General features: G+C 53.1%; 5 protein-coding genes across 5 annotated transcripts; 2 read left to right on the forward strand and 3 right to left on the reverse strand.

The window, feature by feature from the left end:
* Positions 1-687: 687 nt before the first annotated feature.
* Positions 688-2,110, reverse strand: J4E84_007108 (uncharacterized protein; the record flags this gene model as incomplete). The annotated part of the gene is made up of 2 exons (XM_049389694.1): positions 688-1,949; positions 2,107-2,110. 2 exons carry the CDS (start codon positions 2,108-2,110, stop codon positions 688-690), a joined length of 1,266 nt encoding a protein of 421 aa, XP_049242438.1.
* A 3,753-nt stretch (positions 2,111-5,863) lies between these two features.
* Positions 5,864-7,885, forward strand: J4E84_007109 (uncharacterized protein; the record flags this gene model as incomplete). Its single annotated transcript, XM_049389695.1, has 1 exon — positions 5,864-7,885. One exon carries the CDS (start codon positions 5,864-5,866, stop codon positions 7,883-7,885), a length of 2,022 nt encoding a protein of 673 aa, XP_049242439.1.
* A 383-nt stretch (positions 7,886-8,268) lies between these two features.
* On the reverse strand, positions 8,269-10,628 carry J4E84_007110 (uncharacterized protein; the record flags this gene model as incomplete). The annotated part of the gene is made up of 3 exons (XM_049389696.1): positions 8,269-9,237; positions 9,290-10,064; positions 10,114-10,628. The coding sequence occupies 3 exons, from the start codon at positions 10,626-10,628 to the stop codon at positions 8,269-8,271; spliced, it is 2,259 nt and encodes a 752-aa protein (XP_049242440.1).
* Positions 10,629-10,978: 350 nt separating this feature from the next.
* On the forward strand, positions 10,979-15,020 carry J4E84_007111 (uncharacterized protein; the record flags this gene model as incomplete). The annotated part of the gene is made up of 3 exons (XM_049389697.1): positions 10,979-11,258; positions 11,356-13,459; positions 13,628-15,020. The coding sequence occupies 3 exons, from the start codon at positions 10,979-10,981 to the stop codon at positions 15,018-15,020; spliced, it is 3,777 nt and encodes a 1,258-aa protein (XP_049242441.1).
* Positions 15,021-16,564: 1,544 nt separating this feature from the next.
* Positions 16,565-18,178, reverse strand: J4E84_007112 (uncharacterized protein; the record flags this gene model as incomplete). The annotated part of the gene is made up of 3 exons (XM_049389698.1): positions 16,565-16,580; positions 16,840-17,050; positions 17,254-18,178. The coding sequence occupies 3 exons, from the start codon at positions 18,176-18,178 to the stop codon at positions 16,565-16,567; spliced, it is 1,152 nt and encodes a 383-aa protein (XP_049242442.1).
* Positions 18,179-18,614: the final 436 nt, after the last annotated feature.

Raw genomic sequence — 18,614 nt, forward strand, 5'->3', positions numbered from 1 at the left:
TCAATTTGCAAGATGATTTACCCGCATCCTGCACGAATGGAATTGTTGTCTTCACAGCCAATCAGCATCCTGGCACTTCTTTTGAGTCCCCTTCCTTCGACGTCGGAAGTTTGCGTTGCTGTAGCTTGGCAACGCATGCATTGCGCAAATCACCCAAGCGAGAGAGAGCTTGGTTGAAGTTGGGACATGCGCAACGGAATGATGCAGATAAGACGAAAGCGATCAGCAGTGAACTGCGTAGGCCAAGAGTACACCGGTGTGTATACAATAGTCCATCGTTGTCGCGCACAGGCTGGTAGAGTGCGCGCCGGAAAGTTTATTGTAACGGTGGGAGCTGTGCGCGATGGATCCAAGATCTATCGGTTCGTGACCCGGGGCGATCTCACTTCGGAGTTTGGGGTGTGACGTCATAGTTTGAGATGACATCGGGAAGCTTATACGGGCACTATCTTTGTTGCTTTTAATCGTCAACCACGATCACGGGGTGTAGTCTAATAACCGCGAGCCCTTGGAGATGAGTCCCGGAGGTGAGGGGAGGTACTGCGAGGATGGAGATGCCGAAGTGGTAGGAAGGATGGGACGATGGCCATGTCGCATTTGGTACATTCGCAAAGGTGTCAACTGTCTCAACGTTGAAATTCCATTGCGCATAAGCACGTTCTCTACCTCTACATCCACACATCTCCATCAGTCCACCCACGACCACCTCCCGGAAAACCCCCCAACAAGCTCATTCGTAAACTCGGGAATAGTCCCCAACAGCAAACTCCCCCTTCTCTCACAATCCTCATCAACCGCACGCTTCATCCCACACAAAGCCCCATGCGCCAACTTCATCCCCTTCGCCTGCAGTAACTCCACAACCGCCGCCTTACTCTCCTCCATCCGCATCTTAGCCATCGCCTCCAACTTCTTCAGCAAGAAATTCTTGGTTTTGTAACGCTCACGGGCCGTCGCGCCTTGCATGAGGCGATGGTATAGTACGAGCCATTTGTGCAATGGTAGCCAGGGTTCTAAGCCGTTGGATGCGTTGGAGATGCCGGAGATGAGGGTGGTGACTTCTTTTTGCCAGTCTGAGGGGCTGGAGTGGTACCAGCGGTACTTTACTTTGAGGAGCCGCATTGAGCGCACGTACTCTGTGGAGAAGTGGGCGAGGATGTCGGTTTCTGGTGTGGGGATGGAGATGGGGCAGCGGATTAGATCTGCTTTGCAGATTTCGGGGGTGAATGGGTCGACGGCGTATGTGAAGGCTTCGCCGGGAGCGGTGTTGGTGTGAGCATCTTCTTCGGCTGCGCCGTTGTGTGTTTTGTTCCATGCGTCGACTTCTTTCAGCATCTCTGCCCATTTTTCGTCCGAGGGGTCATTCAAATCGTCGAAGGGGAAATCGGGGAAATCCGATGGGAGAAGCTCGCTGAAGTCGATGTCAAAATCCGAGAGAGAGTCGAAATCGTCTGTGTACTCCTCGGGCTGCGCGGTCTGCTCGTCATCTGCGAAACCTGTAGCTGTCAAGGAGTCGCTATGGGCTGACCTGTCCGAAGCATGAAGGCTCTCGGGTTGTTGTTCGTCCAGCTCAGCTGGGATTGAGCTGGTTTCCCAATCAGCTTCTACGCCCATATTGGTCCACTTGGTCGAAGAGGAAGGAGTGCTTACCTCCATGCCCTCTAGTTGCATAGCTGTTAGCATGTCTGCCATAATAACATCTTCACCGGCTTGTCGCTCCTCTAGGGAGGGGATAGGCAGTTCGTTTTCCGACGAAAGACCTGAATGTGCACAGTCTGGTTGCATAGAGGTCGAGGTAGAGGGGGGCGTAGTATCGACGGACCCGTGCATCATCGCAGGCGCTGGTTTTATGACCTTGTCTTCCTCAATCTTGTTTCTTCCGTGAGAGCATTGGTGGGTCTGGTCTGTTGCATGAATATTGGAGATGGACATCTTGTACAGGTAGGCGTCTTGAGATGTTGTTTGGCTGTGTTGTATGTTTTCTCTCTATTGCCCATTACAACCCATCACAGGCAGATTCTGATGTAACTGGCGTGAGGTCTGCATTGTGAAGGTCGTGTGGATCAATGTAGTTTCACAGCACAAGAAACGCTTCTGAGTGAGGACACATGGTGGTGACGATGTTTGACCACGCCAGAAGTACGATGATATGCATCGATGGATGCTGTAGCTTCGCCATGGTATTTGATGAAAGGTCAAAATAGTCAATTGGGTCTGTGGGGTCAATATCTTGACTATATTATAGATATGCTTCGCCAGTCTCCCTGTTGTTTCCTCTCCTCCTGTGTCCGTTCCGTCATCCAGATATCAAAACCGGACCTCCTGAGGTAGTCGTGCCCATAACTTGCAACTGATACCAGTTTGTAGCCATATTTGTCTTGGGGACGTAATATTACCGGCCATCTGCAGCCCCTCAAATCCCATAATTCATCGTCTTTTTGAGATTCACGGGAGCAAGCACCGCCAAAGCCTTTGACAGATCTATACGAGTGGTGATACATACGTCTCTCTGAATCTTTGTCTAATCTGTCGATACAGACACCACTGACTTGCAAGGCCTGCCAAATTCCACGAGCTGTTTTGACAGTATAAAACGAAGCGTTTGCTTTGGATGTCTTCAGTGCATTGTCGTATGGCTTCGCTGGAGCGCAAAGGTCTTGCTTGCACCTCCAATCAGCCACCCACGATGGCAGATTGGTAATATGCTGTGTCTCGGAAGCTGCAGTATGCCACAGAATATCTAAGCTATTCTCTGTCTCTATGATCCTGATAGTTGTATCGATCATAACTTGGTCGATAGGATGAGAATAGTTTGGCACGATCCCATAATCCGGACTGGCCAAACCAATATATGCATATACTTTGTCTCTTGGATCTGAAGTATGGCGATTGCGGGAATGCGCCAGGAGATCCACAAAATTCCGATTCTCGCACCAGTGGGCTTTGATTTCCATCATGAATGCCAATACTTTCCTGGCTATTTTTGACTCATTACGCCGAAGGTGCGCGAGAAGGCGACGCGAATCGCGTCGTTCAGGACCATCCAAAGTAGGGCCATGCTCGCCCGCCAAAGAAGAGATTGCCACTCTGAGTGTAAACTCACCGGTAGAACAGATCGCTGTCCATGTTGGCAGAAGGGTTTGCCAGGACGCATATACTCCACTATACATGAAGTGTACATTTGCTGCGACAATGAACTCCTGAAAGACCCAGGCTCTGGTAAACCAGGGTGCTTCGGTGATCTCATATGAAGCAAACCATCCCTGTCTGAAGGTTGCATTCCTTGCATTTTCGCGAATGTGATTTACTATGCGGTATTGGTGGTCGTCGTCAACCAAAGTGGCGAGGTCCGGATTGACCTGAGCCCTATTCGATCTGATCAAGCGACGCCGTTCCTTCTCTGGAATCTCATCAAACCCACGGGAGCGGACGTCGCTCGCTAAGCCAACAAGCCAACTCATGCCTTTTGGGTCGGTTCTTTGCGTCGACAGACAGACAAGAACTTGCTCTGCATACTGATATATTTCGCGCATGAATCGCACCTGTGACGATCTCTCGTTGATATCGTACTGATTTATCGAGATCTGGTCAACCCACAGTAGACATTCTCTGTCACCATATGAAGTGCTCCAAAATTGACGGACTTCCCTCAGAGCATGTGCCAGATTTGCGAACACGTTGAAGGTTGTACCGTTGAGGACGATGGGTTCAGTATTCTTTGCAGAGCCAGCGCAGTAGGAAGGAGCCGTATATTGGCCTTGCAGGTTAAGCAAAGGGGCACCCGGGAGTAACGTGCATTTAATGATATCGTCTTTAGTGCCAGGCCAGAGTTTGACAAGGCGGATTTCTTGCTGAGCGACATCCAGTTCTGAATAGAGGCTACTCGCGTGAAACGCATCGTTGTTGGGTGTGCAAAAGATGTCATGGCCAGGCTGGAGCCCGTCAGACTGTAGAGACACGGTCGGCTCATCCGCCATGATGTAGTAGCGTTTGACCCTCCCACTAGGCTGGTGCGATGGGTGGAGAGTGGAGAAGATTGCGACGACGCCTCGTCCGAGTGTTCACCCCACATCCCCGCTTTCCTCGCTGCTTCCTCCCACGCCAACTTCCACGTGCAAACTCCCAGCGAACCACGACTGCGTGCGACACACCATACGACTTCTAGCTCTCGTATGTGTTGCGACAGGGCTTACGGCAGAATGTCACGGATAATGCGAGACGGGATGATTCGCGTCGCCTTAAACTCGCGACGGGGCTCGAGTCCTTGGGCTTCGTCCCAAACACGCTCAGGTTGCACCATCGATGACGTCCCCAAACTTCTGGAATCGCTTCGGATTGCATTTGGAGGATAAGGATATTTGCCTGAAAGCTGTGCGAGATCGCTATGGAGACTATGAAGTTGATGAGTATAGCGAACAGGGTTATTGTAGCTACTCCCTTCTGGTCACGCCACCAAAAGTCGCTTTTGCGGTGGAAAACACCCGGCATCAGGCTACCGCAGAGGTGGGTTGTGATGATGAGCCTGCTCTCATCGTCCAGCTTCGGCCGCCGCAGCACGCCCTCGACCTCAACATTGTACGCGCTGCTAGCACAGCGCATCCAGCACTAGCCCCCACCATCGAGGATCTCGGATTAACACTACCCAGAGGCATATGCGCATACGAGATGAAAAAGGTTGACGGCACGCCGCTGAGTCGATTACAACAGCATGGACACTCCCTCGATGCTCGCGCTGGAAGGCAACTAGAGCGTCTCATCACAAGTTTCGCGGATCTTATTGCGCAAAGCTGGCACTCACCACATAAAGTACAGTGTATCACCAGAACAACGCGAGCAGATTCACCCATGGATGAGCATCCATCGATGCTCGCGCAGTGCCGCGGCAAGGTCGGCTCAACGATTGTCTCAAGACTTGAGAGGCTGGCTAATGAGCTACCGGATGCATACCTACGCGAAAGAGCGCGAGAGACAATGCGCGCGATACAGCGAATGGAAGAATACCCAGTAGTACTCAATCACGGGGACCTCATCCCATCTAATATCCTGGTTGACCAGAACACCTGGGAGATCACAGGCCTAGTAGACTGGGCGGAGGCGGAGTACTTACCTTTCGGGACCTGCCTGTACGGACTCGAGCATCTCCTTGGAACCATCTCACTAGACCTCCCTACATCTGTGCCCAAATGGACCTACTTCAATGGCGCGACGCGACTTCGTGAGCTGTTTTGGGCGCGCTTGATCGACGCCGCACCGATGTCGGAAGCTCGAATGGACGACGTGAGAATGATGAGAGACATGGGTGTGCTGCTTTGGCATGGCATCGCTTGGGATGATGGTGCTATCGATCGTGTCGTCAATGATTTGGATGATGTGGAAGAGCTGGTTAAACTTCGCGCGTTTCTGACCGCAGGATGAGAGCTGCCCCGCGTAGCACCAACGGCGAGCGCATGAGGTATCAGTGTCTTTCCTTTCCGTCTCGTCGTTCATTTCATTTGTTTTCGTTTGCGATGTGTCATGCAGAGATTCCCTTCTTGCTGTTGGTCGCGGTGCGTCGCGCCTTCCTTTCAAACAGCGGATGTCCCTTCCCACACATAGTGCACCTTCTACATACATGTAGGCAACATCATAAGTTTGTTTGCGACTCATCATCTCGCTCTCTATTCTCGCCTTCACCGCTATCGTCGTCTGCTCCGCTCCGCCTCGAAGCCGAAAGGAGAGGGTCGCCAATAATCACACTCTCATCTTCACCACCCTAATCCGGCACAGCGCTGTACCATTCCGGCGACGTGAGTTGGGAACTGGTAAGGCGAATTTGAAATCAACTGAGCGGTGAAGGTCTGACGAACCAGGACAAACATTGAACATGGTGTCCACTCGGCGAGGCACTGCAAACGCAGAGCCGGAAATGACTGGCACTGGACGGCCCAGACCGCTCCGACAGGCGAGCGACACCATACATATCATCGTTCCCAGCGCCAAGAAGGTCGAGAAAACTCAGAAGAATCGCAGAGTGCCAGAGACTCCTCCTAGAATGGCGCTCTCCGGCAACATTAGTGAGCATGATCTCAGTCTCACATCCCCAAGCACCGGCGAGTCTCCAGAGGTACTCACTGTCACGACGCCGAGGAAACGACAAGGCTCAACTGATCCCACCGATCGAACTGTCTCCTCCGCCCTGCGGAGACTCGCACCTAAGCCTTTCGCGAACATGAGCGGCAGCAGCCACAACCCCATCATCGTCAACGAGGATCCATTACCTCCAAGGCGAGCAACGCGAGCCCCGAAGCGCAGACAGAAACACAAAAAGCTTTCGGAACCGCATCAGTTCATCGGCAACGGATATAGGGAACTATACAGTTACGGTGTCTCCAGACCAGCACTAGCAGCCATGCCTGCGAACGGTAGCACATTCACCGGACATCAGAGTCACGATATCTATCGGATGATGAGCGCCAAGATCACCGCCGCGCCTGATGTCAGTCCGAACGCAGCATGGGGCCGACACACGCTCAACGTACCTTTCGAAGTACAATACCCACTCTCCGCGCCGGTCCTTGCGCAACACGCGCCACAGTATCAGGCATTATACGCGCAACAGTATCATGTCCAAGTTCCTCCTAGCACCTACGCCCACCCAATTGTTCCTTCTCAGAATGAATACTCGCTCCGGAGGAGAGCTGTCCATCACATCCAAGAGTACTCACGACCTTCCCCACAGAAGAGGAAGCTCGCCGATGCTGACCTTGCTGAAACCAGCGATGATGAAGCCAGAGAACATCAGCGGCACGCTCGACCGCAATCGAGCCGTCCGACCACTCAATCGAATGCCACACCTGTGTCCAGGGTACGCAACGTTGACCAACATAGGAATCACACGCCAACGGTACATCGAGACCCAGATCCCAACCTCCTCGTCAGTCACCTCATCGAGCACACCTCACTTATTACATCGTTGCTACAAGTCTATCCACACTCTACCGACAAAAAGGGTCTACAAAACGATATATCGATGATGGTTCAGATCCAGAATCAATATATGAGTGCTTGGATGGAGGCTGAATCACAGAGCTCGCGCAAGAGAATGAAGAACAACAGCGACGGTGCTCTCAGTCTGACGACCCACGCACAGCCCATCATCACTCCCGCGATGGATGTTCAGAAAGCAAAGGACCATACAGTGCGTCAGGCTCTTTCTGCTGATGCTGACATGTGGCAAGATGGTACAGGGCATGGTGTTGCGGATGCGTTCGCGGTCGCACCTGCATCATCACCGATAGCGAGCAGCTCTGATGGAAAGATGGTCGCCCCCGCGCCTATGACCTTTAGTGAGGCAATGCAATACAATCGTACCAAGGCCATGATTCGCGCCAAAGACATCGTCGTCAAAACCCCACCACAGTCGATCTCGGACCCGGGAGCAACGTCAACGAGGCACAAGGGTATTCTCATCACACCTATACAACGCGGATCCCCACAGACACTCGAACAAATGTCCAAGGCGGCCAATGACAACCCCAAGACTATGAACTACATGAGTCACCCGTTCACTCCTGCCAAAAACATGAGAACTCCCATCAAACTACCTCCCCGCTCTGCCAGCTCTCCAATCACACCAACTACCAAGGATGACGCTTCGTCTCAACACGGCAACGGCAAGCATTCTTCTTCCCGCAGCAAGCGCAGCGCCCCTATACGACCTGCACCTATCTCTGAGGCCGGCGAACTCCAAGTCCCCGGTAATGGCCATGCTTCAAGCAGCTTCCACAGTGAAAGCTCGAGCGACTTTTGTGCCCGAAGGCCGGTGTTTCGTTTCGAACCACGCGTTACTGGTGAAGGCGGGGAAGCTGAAGCGAATGATGATGCGACACCGACTGTGGACGAGTGAGTGGACTGGACAGCATGCGTATGAGAGCTGTGCAGAGTGTGGGTGTTTACTGGGGAGTTGAGGAGCATCTGAACAGAATGTACGTGTATGTTCGATGTATGGGGGACAGCATTCCCTTGTATGGTTGCCATGGGCAAGTGGCGAAAAGAAGGTGGCATGGGCGTTGAAGGTGCGATTCCCGGCATCATGTTAGGTCCTAGGACTACTTAAGAACGGGATAACTCATGTTTCATGATCCATATTCTATCTGGGTATCAAGTTACTTTTCCCTTTTCCCATTCGTCTGCCATGAAAAGAACATGCGATCTTCCATCCATCTGATAACACATACCAATCCATAACACAACAAAAACCCCCATCACCGTATACACAAACAACCCCACTTAATTCCCCTTATTCCCCCTCTTACCACCCCTCTTCTTCCTCTCAACATGCCCCTGCATCGTCCTCTTAACATCCCCCAAACTGCGCTTATTCTTAAACCTCGCCTTACCCAGCGTCATGAGGAAATTCTTCTTACGCGCCTTCTCCTTGTTCGTCGTACTCTTGCCCTCTTCCACCTTCTTGGCCTGGTGCTTCGCCGCTTTGGAAGTGTGGTTCGTTTCGCGGTCGGCCCTGGCAAGAGCAATCTTCTCTTCCTTGGTGTTCTTCTTGCCGATTTTGGCGGCGAGTTCGATGGTCTCGGCGGTGATGGCTTCGTCGGCGTGGCGGGCGGCGAGGAGCTGGGCGCGCTTGGAGGAGCCGGCGAGGGTGGAGGTTATTGTGCTGGAGGCGCGGAGGGCTTGGAGTTGTTTGAGGTCGGCGGGGGTGAGGATGGTGGTTGTGAGGAGTTTGGAGAGGGACTTTGTTTCTGGTTCGGCGCTCTTGGAATTTTCTTTGTCGTCTGTTGATGGGCCGGGGGTGGCGCTGTCGAGTTTGGCTTTCTTTGCGGGGCGTTCCTTCTTGTCCTTTTCGTCTTCTGAGTCGCTGATTTGGATGTCTTCGCCGTCGCTTTCGACGTTGATCCAGCCGCCTGAGTCGTCGCTATCGCCCTCGCTCTCCACGTCCCACTTCTTCCAGTCGTCCTCGTCGTCGAGGTCGACGTCGCCGTTGTCTGCGTCGGGATCCAGACCAGCCTCTATGAGCTTCTTCCTGCGCTCCTCTTCCTTCCATTTCTCGAGCAGCTCGATGCCCTCAATTTCTCCAATAGCTTCTTCACCATAACGGCGTTCTTTGATAGTACCAGCGCGGATACCCATTGTCGCATCCTTGCCACGATCGCGTTTCTTAAGGAGGTCGGCGCCGACTTCGCGGTAGAGGGAGAGGAGACCTTTGGCGGCCATCATTGTGCCCTTGTCTTTCGATTTACGGTACTAATAAGCGTTAGTATAGAGTATGGCATCGGGTTCTAGGGAGCCAACTCACCATGACCAAGTCTTGAAGCAGAGTATCTGTCATGGCCAATGGCTGACGTGCGCAAATCTCACGAATGGAATTCAGACCTGCTGCCGCGACCTCAGAGGCTGATGCTTCTGACACGAACTCGTTCGCGATCTTCTGCACAAGCGGCTCAAGCACATCTGGCGGTACATACGAATGTGTCGCTTGCGCTAAGCACGCCAAGTAAGTGGTGACTGAGGCTTGCCGAGGAGTGAGATGCTTCAGGAAGTATGAGTATAGCGGAAGGACTGTGAGTTGATGTAATCCAACGAGGCGAGTGACAAGTTGCAGTGCCAGTAGCTTCGTCTCGAGGGCAAGCTTGGCCTTGGTGTTCTGGATGTGCTTCGAGAAGACGGTTTCGGCGAAGCCTTGAGGGTCGTGGAGAAGGTGTAGCGCACTGAAGTTGAGGGGGTGGGGTGCGTTCTTCTTCTTTGCCTTCTTCTTGAGAGAGGTCGCTGCGGATTTGATGTCGCGCGCCTTCTTCTTGCTCTTCTTGTTGATTCCGGCCGCGTGCTTCAGCTTTCCAATGTCCACATCGTTGTCGTCATCGCTGCTCTCCTCTGCGGCGGCTTCTCGCTCCTGGTCACCACCGAGGAAGAACCTGAGGCCGCCCGAGATGGTCTTTTCGTTATCGCTCAGTGCTGCCAGTCGCATGACCTCGACAGCGCGCGCATCTGTCCATATCTGTCGTTTCCACAGCTCTCTGGTAATCTTCACGGCCCAGAGACCCTTCGGCGAGGAGGTGTCGGATTCTAAGAGACTTGGGACGGTTAGTTGGGAACGCCAAGCATTGGGAGGATACTGCGTACTTGTAAAGTGCCGTTTGCATAGACTTGTTCAGCTTGTGGTTCACAGTCTTCGCGTTGGACGAACGTAGATCTGAGATAATCTTGGTGTAGAGCAGTTGTCGCAGACTCTTGCTGTTGGTCGCCACAAGGAGCGGGAACAGTGTGTTGAGGAGTTTGACCGAGTCTATAACCTCCTTACGCTTGAGCAAGCAGTATGCGCCGACGATCTTGTCCCTTAGATCATACTCAAGCACCTCATGGTGGGTGAGCAGAAGCTCGAGATCCCTGGGGAACTCTGATGCGACATCGGGATAGAGGTCCGAGGTATGCGAGACGAACTCAATGAGATCCTTCAGCGCAACCAAACCGCTGTCTGAGGTGCTCGGGTCGGCAAGGAACAGGTCGAGGAGGGTTCGGTACTGCTGGTACTGCTGCTCGAAGTCGTCTCTGTACGATTGAGGGTCTCGCTTCAGCTTGAATCGGAGTGCCGCATGGTCGGACTCGAGCTTCTCTAGGGCGCCAACTTTGCGCTTCATGGTGTATATACGGTAATCGTGGTTGTGTCAGTTATCGAGAGCGTCGTCTGTATGCGCCTTCGAGGACTTTGCGACATGAAATTTTAGTGGGGCCCATCCCACCAATTGGCCAGGGCGGACCGACACTAGGCCGAGAAGCTCTGGCCTCTTCGCGCGTAAATCTTTCTCACGAGCCTCGACAACTTGCGCCCGCAACTCTTCAGCTGCGCTGCCTGACACCGGCGCGCACCACACTCTGCAAGCTCGAGGACTACTTTCGATTGTCGCGACTTAATTTTGAACTTTTCCCACTCGCGCTCAAGACCTCGACGCGACGAGAGTAACTGGGCCAGCGCCCACCGCCGCCCATCATGACGAGCTTCTCCTCCATGTCCCTGTATGCCTTGACGGTGAAGCAGCCGACAGCCACACAGGACGCCATCTCCGGCGACTTTCTCGGAAACGGAAAGCAGCAAATCCTCACAGCGAGCGGTTCACGGCTGGCTATCTTGGAGGTCTCGCGGCGGCAGAAGGGCTTCCAAGAGCTCTACTCGCAAGATGTCTTTGGCATCATTCGCCGCATCGCCAAGTTCAGGATCGCGGGCGGAACCAAAGGTATGTCAGTCCTACCTCCCCGCTACAAGCAGTATAGTGATTTTCAAAGCACACGACACCTCCGAGCTCCCAGCTCACTGAGCCAGCGGTGGACTGGATTGCAATTAACAAGAACCTCTGCTGACTCCGTCAGACCATATCGTCATAACCACCGATTCAGGGCGGTTAGTCACGTATGAGTACATGCCCGATGAGCACACCTTCAAGACGGTCCACTTCGAGACGTTCGGCAAGTCTGGAATACGACGCGTAGTGCCCGGCGAGTATCTGGCAGCCGACCCGAAAGGGCGCGCTATCATGATCGCCTCAACGGAGAAGAACAAGCTTGTCTACATTCTCACCCGAAGTGGCCAGACGGATATCGCCATCTCCTCACCGCTAGAGGCACACAAGCCACAGACGCTAGTGTACTGCCTCATCGGGCTCGATGTCGGATACGACAACCCCATGTTCGCTACTCTCGAGGTGGACTACTCCAACTCCGAGACCGATCCTACCGGCGAAGCGTACGACGAGATCAAGAAGGAGCTGGTATACTACGAGCTGGATCTTGGTCTGAACCACATCGTTCGGAAGTGGTCAGAGCCAGTTGATCGGACTGCCAATACCCTCTTCCGGGTACCGGGAGGTCCAAACGCTCCAAGCGGTGTCCTGTGCTGTGGAGAGGACAGCATCACCTACCGCCGTATTTTCAACAACAAATCAAGTGTCCATCGATTGGCCATTCCGCGTCGTGAGGGAGCTACCGAAGACCCCAACCGTAAGCGCATGATTGTTGCTGGTACCCTATACTCTTTGAAGGGCGGCGATTTCTTCTACCTCCTCCAAACAGAGGATGGCGACGTCTTCAAGCTTACCGTGGAAGCAACAAATGGCACAGTCGACAAGATCAAGATCAAGTACTTTGACACTATTCCTGTCGTCACCAGCATCTGCATTCTCAGGGCAGGTTTCGTGTATGCTGCCTGCGAATCTGGGGACCGCGTTCTGTACGAGCTCGAGTCGTTGGGAGACGAGACAGAGGATCCCGTGTTCGAGAGCGACCAGTTTCCTGTCGATCCGGACACTGCTTTCGCGCCTCCTTTCTTCAAGCCTCGAGCCCTAGTCAACCTCACCGCAGTAGAGTCGATGGCAAGTCTGAACCCGATCATGGGTATGGAGGTTGCCAACCCTGCCCTCGAAGACGCGCCACAGGTTTACACGATCAATGGTACAGGAGGCCGAAGTTCGTTCCGCACCACCAGGAATGCTCTGGAGGTTTTGGACCTCATCGAGTCGCCTTTGCCGCAAAACGCGTCAGATGTTTGGACTACAAAGCTCACCAGCGAAGACGAGACTGACACTCTCATCGTGATGTGCCTTCACAGCAGAACATTAGTTCTGAAAATCGGCGATGATGTCGAAGAAGCTTCTAACACTGGCTTCCTCCCAGATACAAACACGCTCGGTGTGCAACAATTTGGTGAGGACTGTATCATCCAGATCCATCCCAAGGGTATCCGCCACATTCAGGGTATCCAGTTTCCCAACGAAGATGCGAGCGCGACACATGCTAGTTTGACTGATTGGCAACCTCCAGCCCATCGTACCATTGTAGCCTGCGCTACAAACAACCGACAGGTTGCCATCGCGCTGAGTTCAGGCCAGATCTTGTACTTTGAGTGCGACTCTGATGGTTCACTTGCTATGGCCGAGGAGGAGATTGCCCTGGACAGCACTATCAACTGCCTGGCCATGCCCGATGTCCCAGAGGGCAGCGTGCGAGCTTTCTTCTTGGCTGTCGGCTGCAGCGACCAGACCGTCCGGATATTCAATCTGAGTCCTGACATGGAAGGCAATATCCTACGAAGCATCTCTGTTCAAGCTCTTACATCACCGCCGAGCGACCTGACCATCAACCTCATGACAGACAAGTCGCCCCGTGGATACAGCCAGTTCTTGCACATTGGTCTGCGAAGCGGTGTATACATTCGATCAGTACTAGATGAGATGACTGGAGACATCGGTGACACCCGGAGGCGCTTCCTTGGCCCCGAGCCTATCAAGTTTGCGAAGGTGACTGTTGCCGGCGAACCTGCTATCCTCGCAATGACCTCAAGGCCATGGCTAGGCTACACCCATCCCCGGACCGGCGTACTGCAGCTGACACCCTTGAACTACATCCCTTTCAAGTCCGCTTGGAACTTTGATGGTTCTCAGTTCAAGGGAATCATCTGCGTCAGCGCTAATGAGTTACGGTAAGCACCCCCTATTTCTTTCGCTCCAACTGCAATGATGAAAGTATGTTTCCTACCGTCGAATCAAGATGAGGCTGAAACAAAATTTCCAATTGTTCCTACTGAAAGCAGTTACCAACTCATTTTTGTCAAAACTACAAAACAAATGAACAGTTGCTAACGAAACAGAATCTTCACCTTCAACGACTTGACGGACAACACGACCTACGAGAACATTCCTCTCAAGTACACCCCCAGGAAGATGGTCGGATGGCACGACCAGGGTGTCTTCTACGTCATCGAGAGCGATAACAACACAATCAGCGCCGATAGACGCCAACAGCTGATAGCACATGCTGGTGTGAAGAAGGAAGAGACCGACGGCACCAACGGCCCCATGAAGACCGAGGATGACGATACGGCAAACGGCACAACCGATGGCGACGAACTCCCAGCGATCGATTTTGGATACCCAAGGGCTCAAGGCAGCTGGGCCTCTTGCATCCAAGTGGTCGACCCTGTGAGCGAGAAGACCGTCACCCACACAGTGGAGCTCAACGGCAACCAGTCACTTGTCAGTGCTGCTTTGGTCTTCTTTGAGAGCCGCGGTGACGAAGCATTCCTAGCTGTCGGTACTGCTAAAGACTTGAGCTTCAACCCCTTCAAATACACATCTGCTTCTATACAGGTGTACAAGATTAACCCCACTGGCCGCGAGCTGGAGTTCTTCCACGAGACCGAGGTCAGCGATCCACCTCTAGCGCTACTGGCTTTCAAGGGAAAGCTTATCGCTGGTGTTGGTCGTCACCTGTGTCTTTACGACTGTGGTATGAAGTCGGTCCTTCGTAAAGCTCAGGCCCCGAACTGTGTAGCGACACGTATCACCGATCTCAAGACTCAAGGCAGTCGACTTGTTGTTTCCGATCAGGCGCAATCCGTCACCTACGTTGTACACAAGGACCAAGTCCACCCCAACCGTCTCATTCCTTTTGTAGATGACACCATCGCCCGCCATACCTCCGCATCAGAAATGCTGGACTACGATACCACAGTCGGTGGTGACAAGTTTGGTAATATCTGGCTCGTGCGCTGCCCCCAGAAGGTTTCCGAGTCTTCAGACGAATCGCCCGACGGCTCCGACCTACTAGTAGACAAGGGCTACCTGGGTGGTACACCGAACCGTCTTGACCTCATCGCACACTACTTCACAAACGACATCCCTGTCTCGATACAAAAGACGGTTCTCCTGTCTGGTGGTGAGCGCATCATCTTCTGGGCCGGTCTCCAAGGCACGCTTGGTGCACTCATCCCCTTCAACTCCCGCCGACAACACAAGATGTTCCAGCAACTGGAGCTCCAACTCCGGTCGGACGATAAGCCGCTGTCTGGCCGTGATCATCTCGCCTTCCGCAGCTACTTTGCGCCGGTCAAGAGCGTCATTGATGGCGATCTGATCGAGCGCTTCTTAGTACTCTCACGCGACAAGCGAGAGAGCATCGCTGGGCAGATGACGGGTGCGGAATGGACACCCAGCATGATTGACGAAGCGATCTGGAACATGCGGGGTCTGTATGCCTTCTAGTAGAAGCATGTTTGTGCACATTACCGGCGTTTGGAAATACGGGCCATGAAAAGCGGTTGGTACTTATAACCCGCGCTTCTAGCGTCTTTTTGATGAATGGGGAGCAGTAATTGTATTTGTACATAGGAACGTAGGTCACAATAGACCCAAATGATACCCGAGAGTCCTCTTCAGCTGTGTTCGAAGATGATCTAGGTCTGGTCCGTGGTGTTGCATTACAAGTCCTGGCCACCTACTGACACAACGCCGTCTTTCGTCATCAAAACCCAACGACCAGCCATCCTAGCACAACAGCCACCGGAATCGCTATCAACCCTCCACTTCCTACCCTCTGTGCCACGCTCTTTGCGTTCTCCCCACCCAGTCTATACCCATTCGACCCCGCAATAACAACATTGAAGTCCCACTCTGTATACCCCGTGTTCGTCGCTCCTTCCTCCTCGACCCCTTCGCCCCAAAGCGCACATTTTATTATCGTCCGACTGGCTGCGTCTCTGCAGTTTGGACCGAGGTGGATGGATGGTGAGCGCTCGAAGTAGAGGTTGAAACCTTTGCAGATTTGGGGGTGGGTGGATGGTGATGGGGAGGGTATCGGGAGATCGGATGAGGGCGTTTGATCAGATGGAGTGGACGTGGACGATTCCGTGGAATAATCTTGCTTTGATGCATTCCTGGGATTGGGATTGGGATTGGTGTTAGAGTTCAGATCATCCCCCCACCCATCGCACCTCCTCGCACATTCCCCCGTATCATAAGCCTGCAGTTCGTAATGACCCAGATACCCACTTCCAACGTACGAAGCGTTTGCGTCGCGGAAAGAGAGCGTGTAGCGCTCTGGTGTGAGGGCGGAGAGAGCGGGTTGCCGGGTTTGAGGCCACGTGGAGAAGGAATAGGGGGTGTATTCGACTGGGGGGAGGGGGTCGTAGTAGGGGGACTTGGGGGAGCAGGTGAGGTCGGTGGGTGGGGAGGGGGTTGAGGATGATGGTGGTGGGGGTGCGTAGTTGGATATGGATATGGATGTTGGAATGGATATGCTGGGTGTGGTTGCGAAGGACATGTTCGTGGGATTCGATTTCGGGTATTCAGTCAGCCAGAGAGCGGGTGTTGCTGCTGTCATGCTGAGGGAGCTGGACGGGATTGCGTACGCCATCTCTTCTGTCAGTGTGCGGATGGGGTTTTGTAACGTTTACAATTTGGGTTTTTGTGCGCGAGGAAATGTTTTTTTCGTACTCCACTATTGCGGACGTTGTGTGGTAGCGATTTAGGATTCGCACCACTGAGGCGTCTTGTGATACGAAGCCACCTCGCTACTTGCAGAAGTTGGATACAGCGATGAGGTTTTGTAATTGTGTTGCGTGATTGGTTTGAAATGTACGTCGTCTATAGGATAGCTTACATAGTCACATGTCCTCCTACGACTACCGCTAGTGCGATATCATACTCAACAGCATATTGCCTCAAGCTCCAAACGACGCCCACCTTATCCGCCTCAGCCTTTAATCCCTCCCATCACCGACACCCTACTATAAACCGTTACATCGTCCCTAAACGCTTTCTGACCTATCCACAAACTCGTCAGCCCACTCTGTTGAACCAGCAATCCCAACTCGGGTATAACAAACCTTTCAAACACCGTTCCACAACCCCAATCCAAAGATCCCTCCCTTTAACCCTCGCCTCCTCCTCTCCCCACTGCCCAATCTCCCTCAAAAACGCGTCTTTCTCCCTCATCGTCATTTTATTTTTCATCTCACTCAGCGTCTCCGTGCTCGTTCGTGTGGTCACAATGACAGCACCTGATTTGGGTAACCGCGCATACATCTGCGTTTCTGTACGCACGAGCAGTTCAGTTGGCTGCAGATCAGCTATGTGGCCAGCGAAAAAGTCCATGGGGCGAGGGATGTGGAGGGTTGATGCTAGAGTGGCGCGGAGGGGCCGGGTTTGGATGAAGATTTGCGTGTGGGATAGGGGACCGGTGGAGGAGTAAGGGGAGAGTGTTGGGAGGGTGAGTTTGAGGATGGATTGGATGTCTGTGATATGTGTGTTAGCTTGGGTTGCGCGACTGCTTGGGAAAGAAGAGAGAATTGCAACTCACCAGACCAAGGTATCATCGGTGGTTTCCCCATCCCCTCCCCACCCACCACCACATCAACCGTCTTCCCCATATACGGACTTACAACATACCCGCTCGGAAACAGCGTCGTAGCAGCCTGTAAATACCAATTCAACGTACTCTCACTCCGCCCCCAAACCATGAAATCCTCCGCACATAACCGCGCACACACCTCCAACGGATGACATTCCAGTCCATGCTCTATTTCGAAATCTTCTCGAGTAAGCTCATTCAGCACATGCTTCCTGCGCGTCTTCGTCAGGAAACGGAATTGGTGCGGATACATGTCCACGAGGAAAGACGTGACTTCCTGCAGGAGTTCGCGACATGCGCGTTCGCCCTCGGGCGTGACGTGGATGCAGGAGGAGCGGTTGCGCAAGAGGAGGTGGGTGCGTGCGGCGTGGTATTCGATGTATTGGGGGGAGATGGTGAGCCAGTTGCTGCGGGGTGTGGGTGTGAGACCGAAGTGTGAAGGGGAGAGGGTGTTGGAATAGTTGGTGGTGGATTCGATGGGCCGGTTTGTAAGGGGGATGTCTGGGAAGTAGTCGCCTGTTCCGCAGTCGTCGGCGTCGAAGGCGGGCATGCGCGAGATGCGGCGTTCTTCGGCTAGGTAGGCTCGCGTTTGCGGGTTTGTGAAGGAGCGCAGGTCTGAGATGTCTGAGATGTCTTGGAGGTTGACTGTTGTTGTGGCGGTGGAGAGGTTTCTAGGTGAGAACGCGGTGCTGTGTGCTATGGTCTCTGTCGGCGCTGATAACGAGTCGTGGGTGAAGACGGTCATGCGTCGCTTCCTTAGGGTTTCAGCGCTTGTTCCGGGCTCGTTGTGTTTGCTGTGGATCGGCGCCGCATGGTGGTCGTCTTCTTGAGCTTCGTTCCTGATCACGATGAACTTCTCTGGGGCGGGGCCGAGGGCGCCTTTGTAGAACCAAAGCCGTACTGCGGCAGTGCCTATGAAGAAGAAGTAGCAGCAGATGCCGACAACGAGAACGAGAAGGACATATAGGGGTATCGGTCCGGGTTGTTGCAGGTGTAGTGGGCCTGCTGCCATGTCGAGCAGCTGGATAGATAAGAATGTAGTCGCACTGTGGACTTTGAGCGGCGGAATTGTGTACAAGTCCAGATTGCCATTGCTGAGGTTGCAGGTGCGGTGACATGTTTTCGAGCCTTCAGTATTGTGGCAATGTGAATGATGTGCATCTGAATTTGAGATTGAATGCTATAGTTTCTTCACAGTACCGCTTGCCAGCATGAGTCATGTCGATAAATAGACAAGAACAAATGATATCCTTTCGTTTCGATCGTCCTCAGTGTCAGTGTGTGCCGTGTAAGTAAGAGAACCTAAAGAACAGGAAAGCATAGGAAAGTTGGAGATGAAATAAAGAATTGGGTATCGTGTTGCTTGGCTATGTAAAGTAAACAATCAGCGGGACGCCGTACTCCAGCATGTTCTCCTCCGTGTGTCGAAATTGACCCATCGGTATAAC

Source organism: Alternaria hordeiaustralica (genome assembly GCF_023758085.1).
Source record: "Alternaria hordeiaustralica strain BMP 2776 chromosome Unknown scaffold_15, whole genome shotgun sequence".
NCBI lineage: Eukaryota > Fungi > Ascomycota > Dothideomycetes > Pleosporales > Pleosporaceae > Alternaria > Alternaria hordeiaustralica.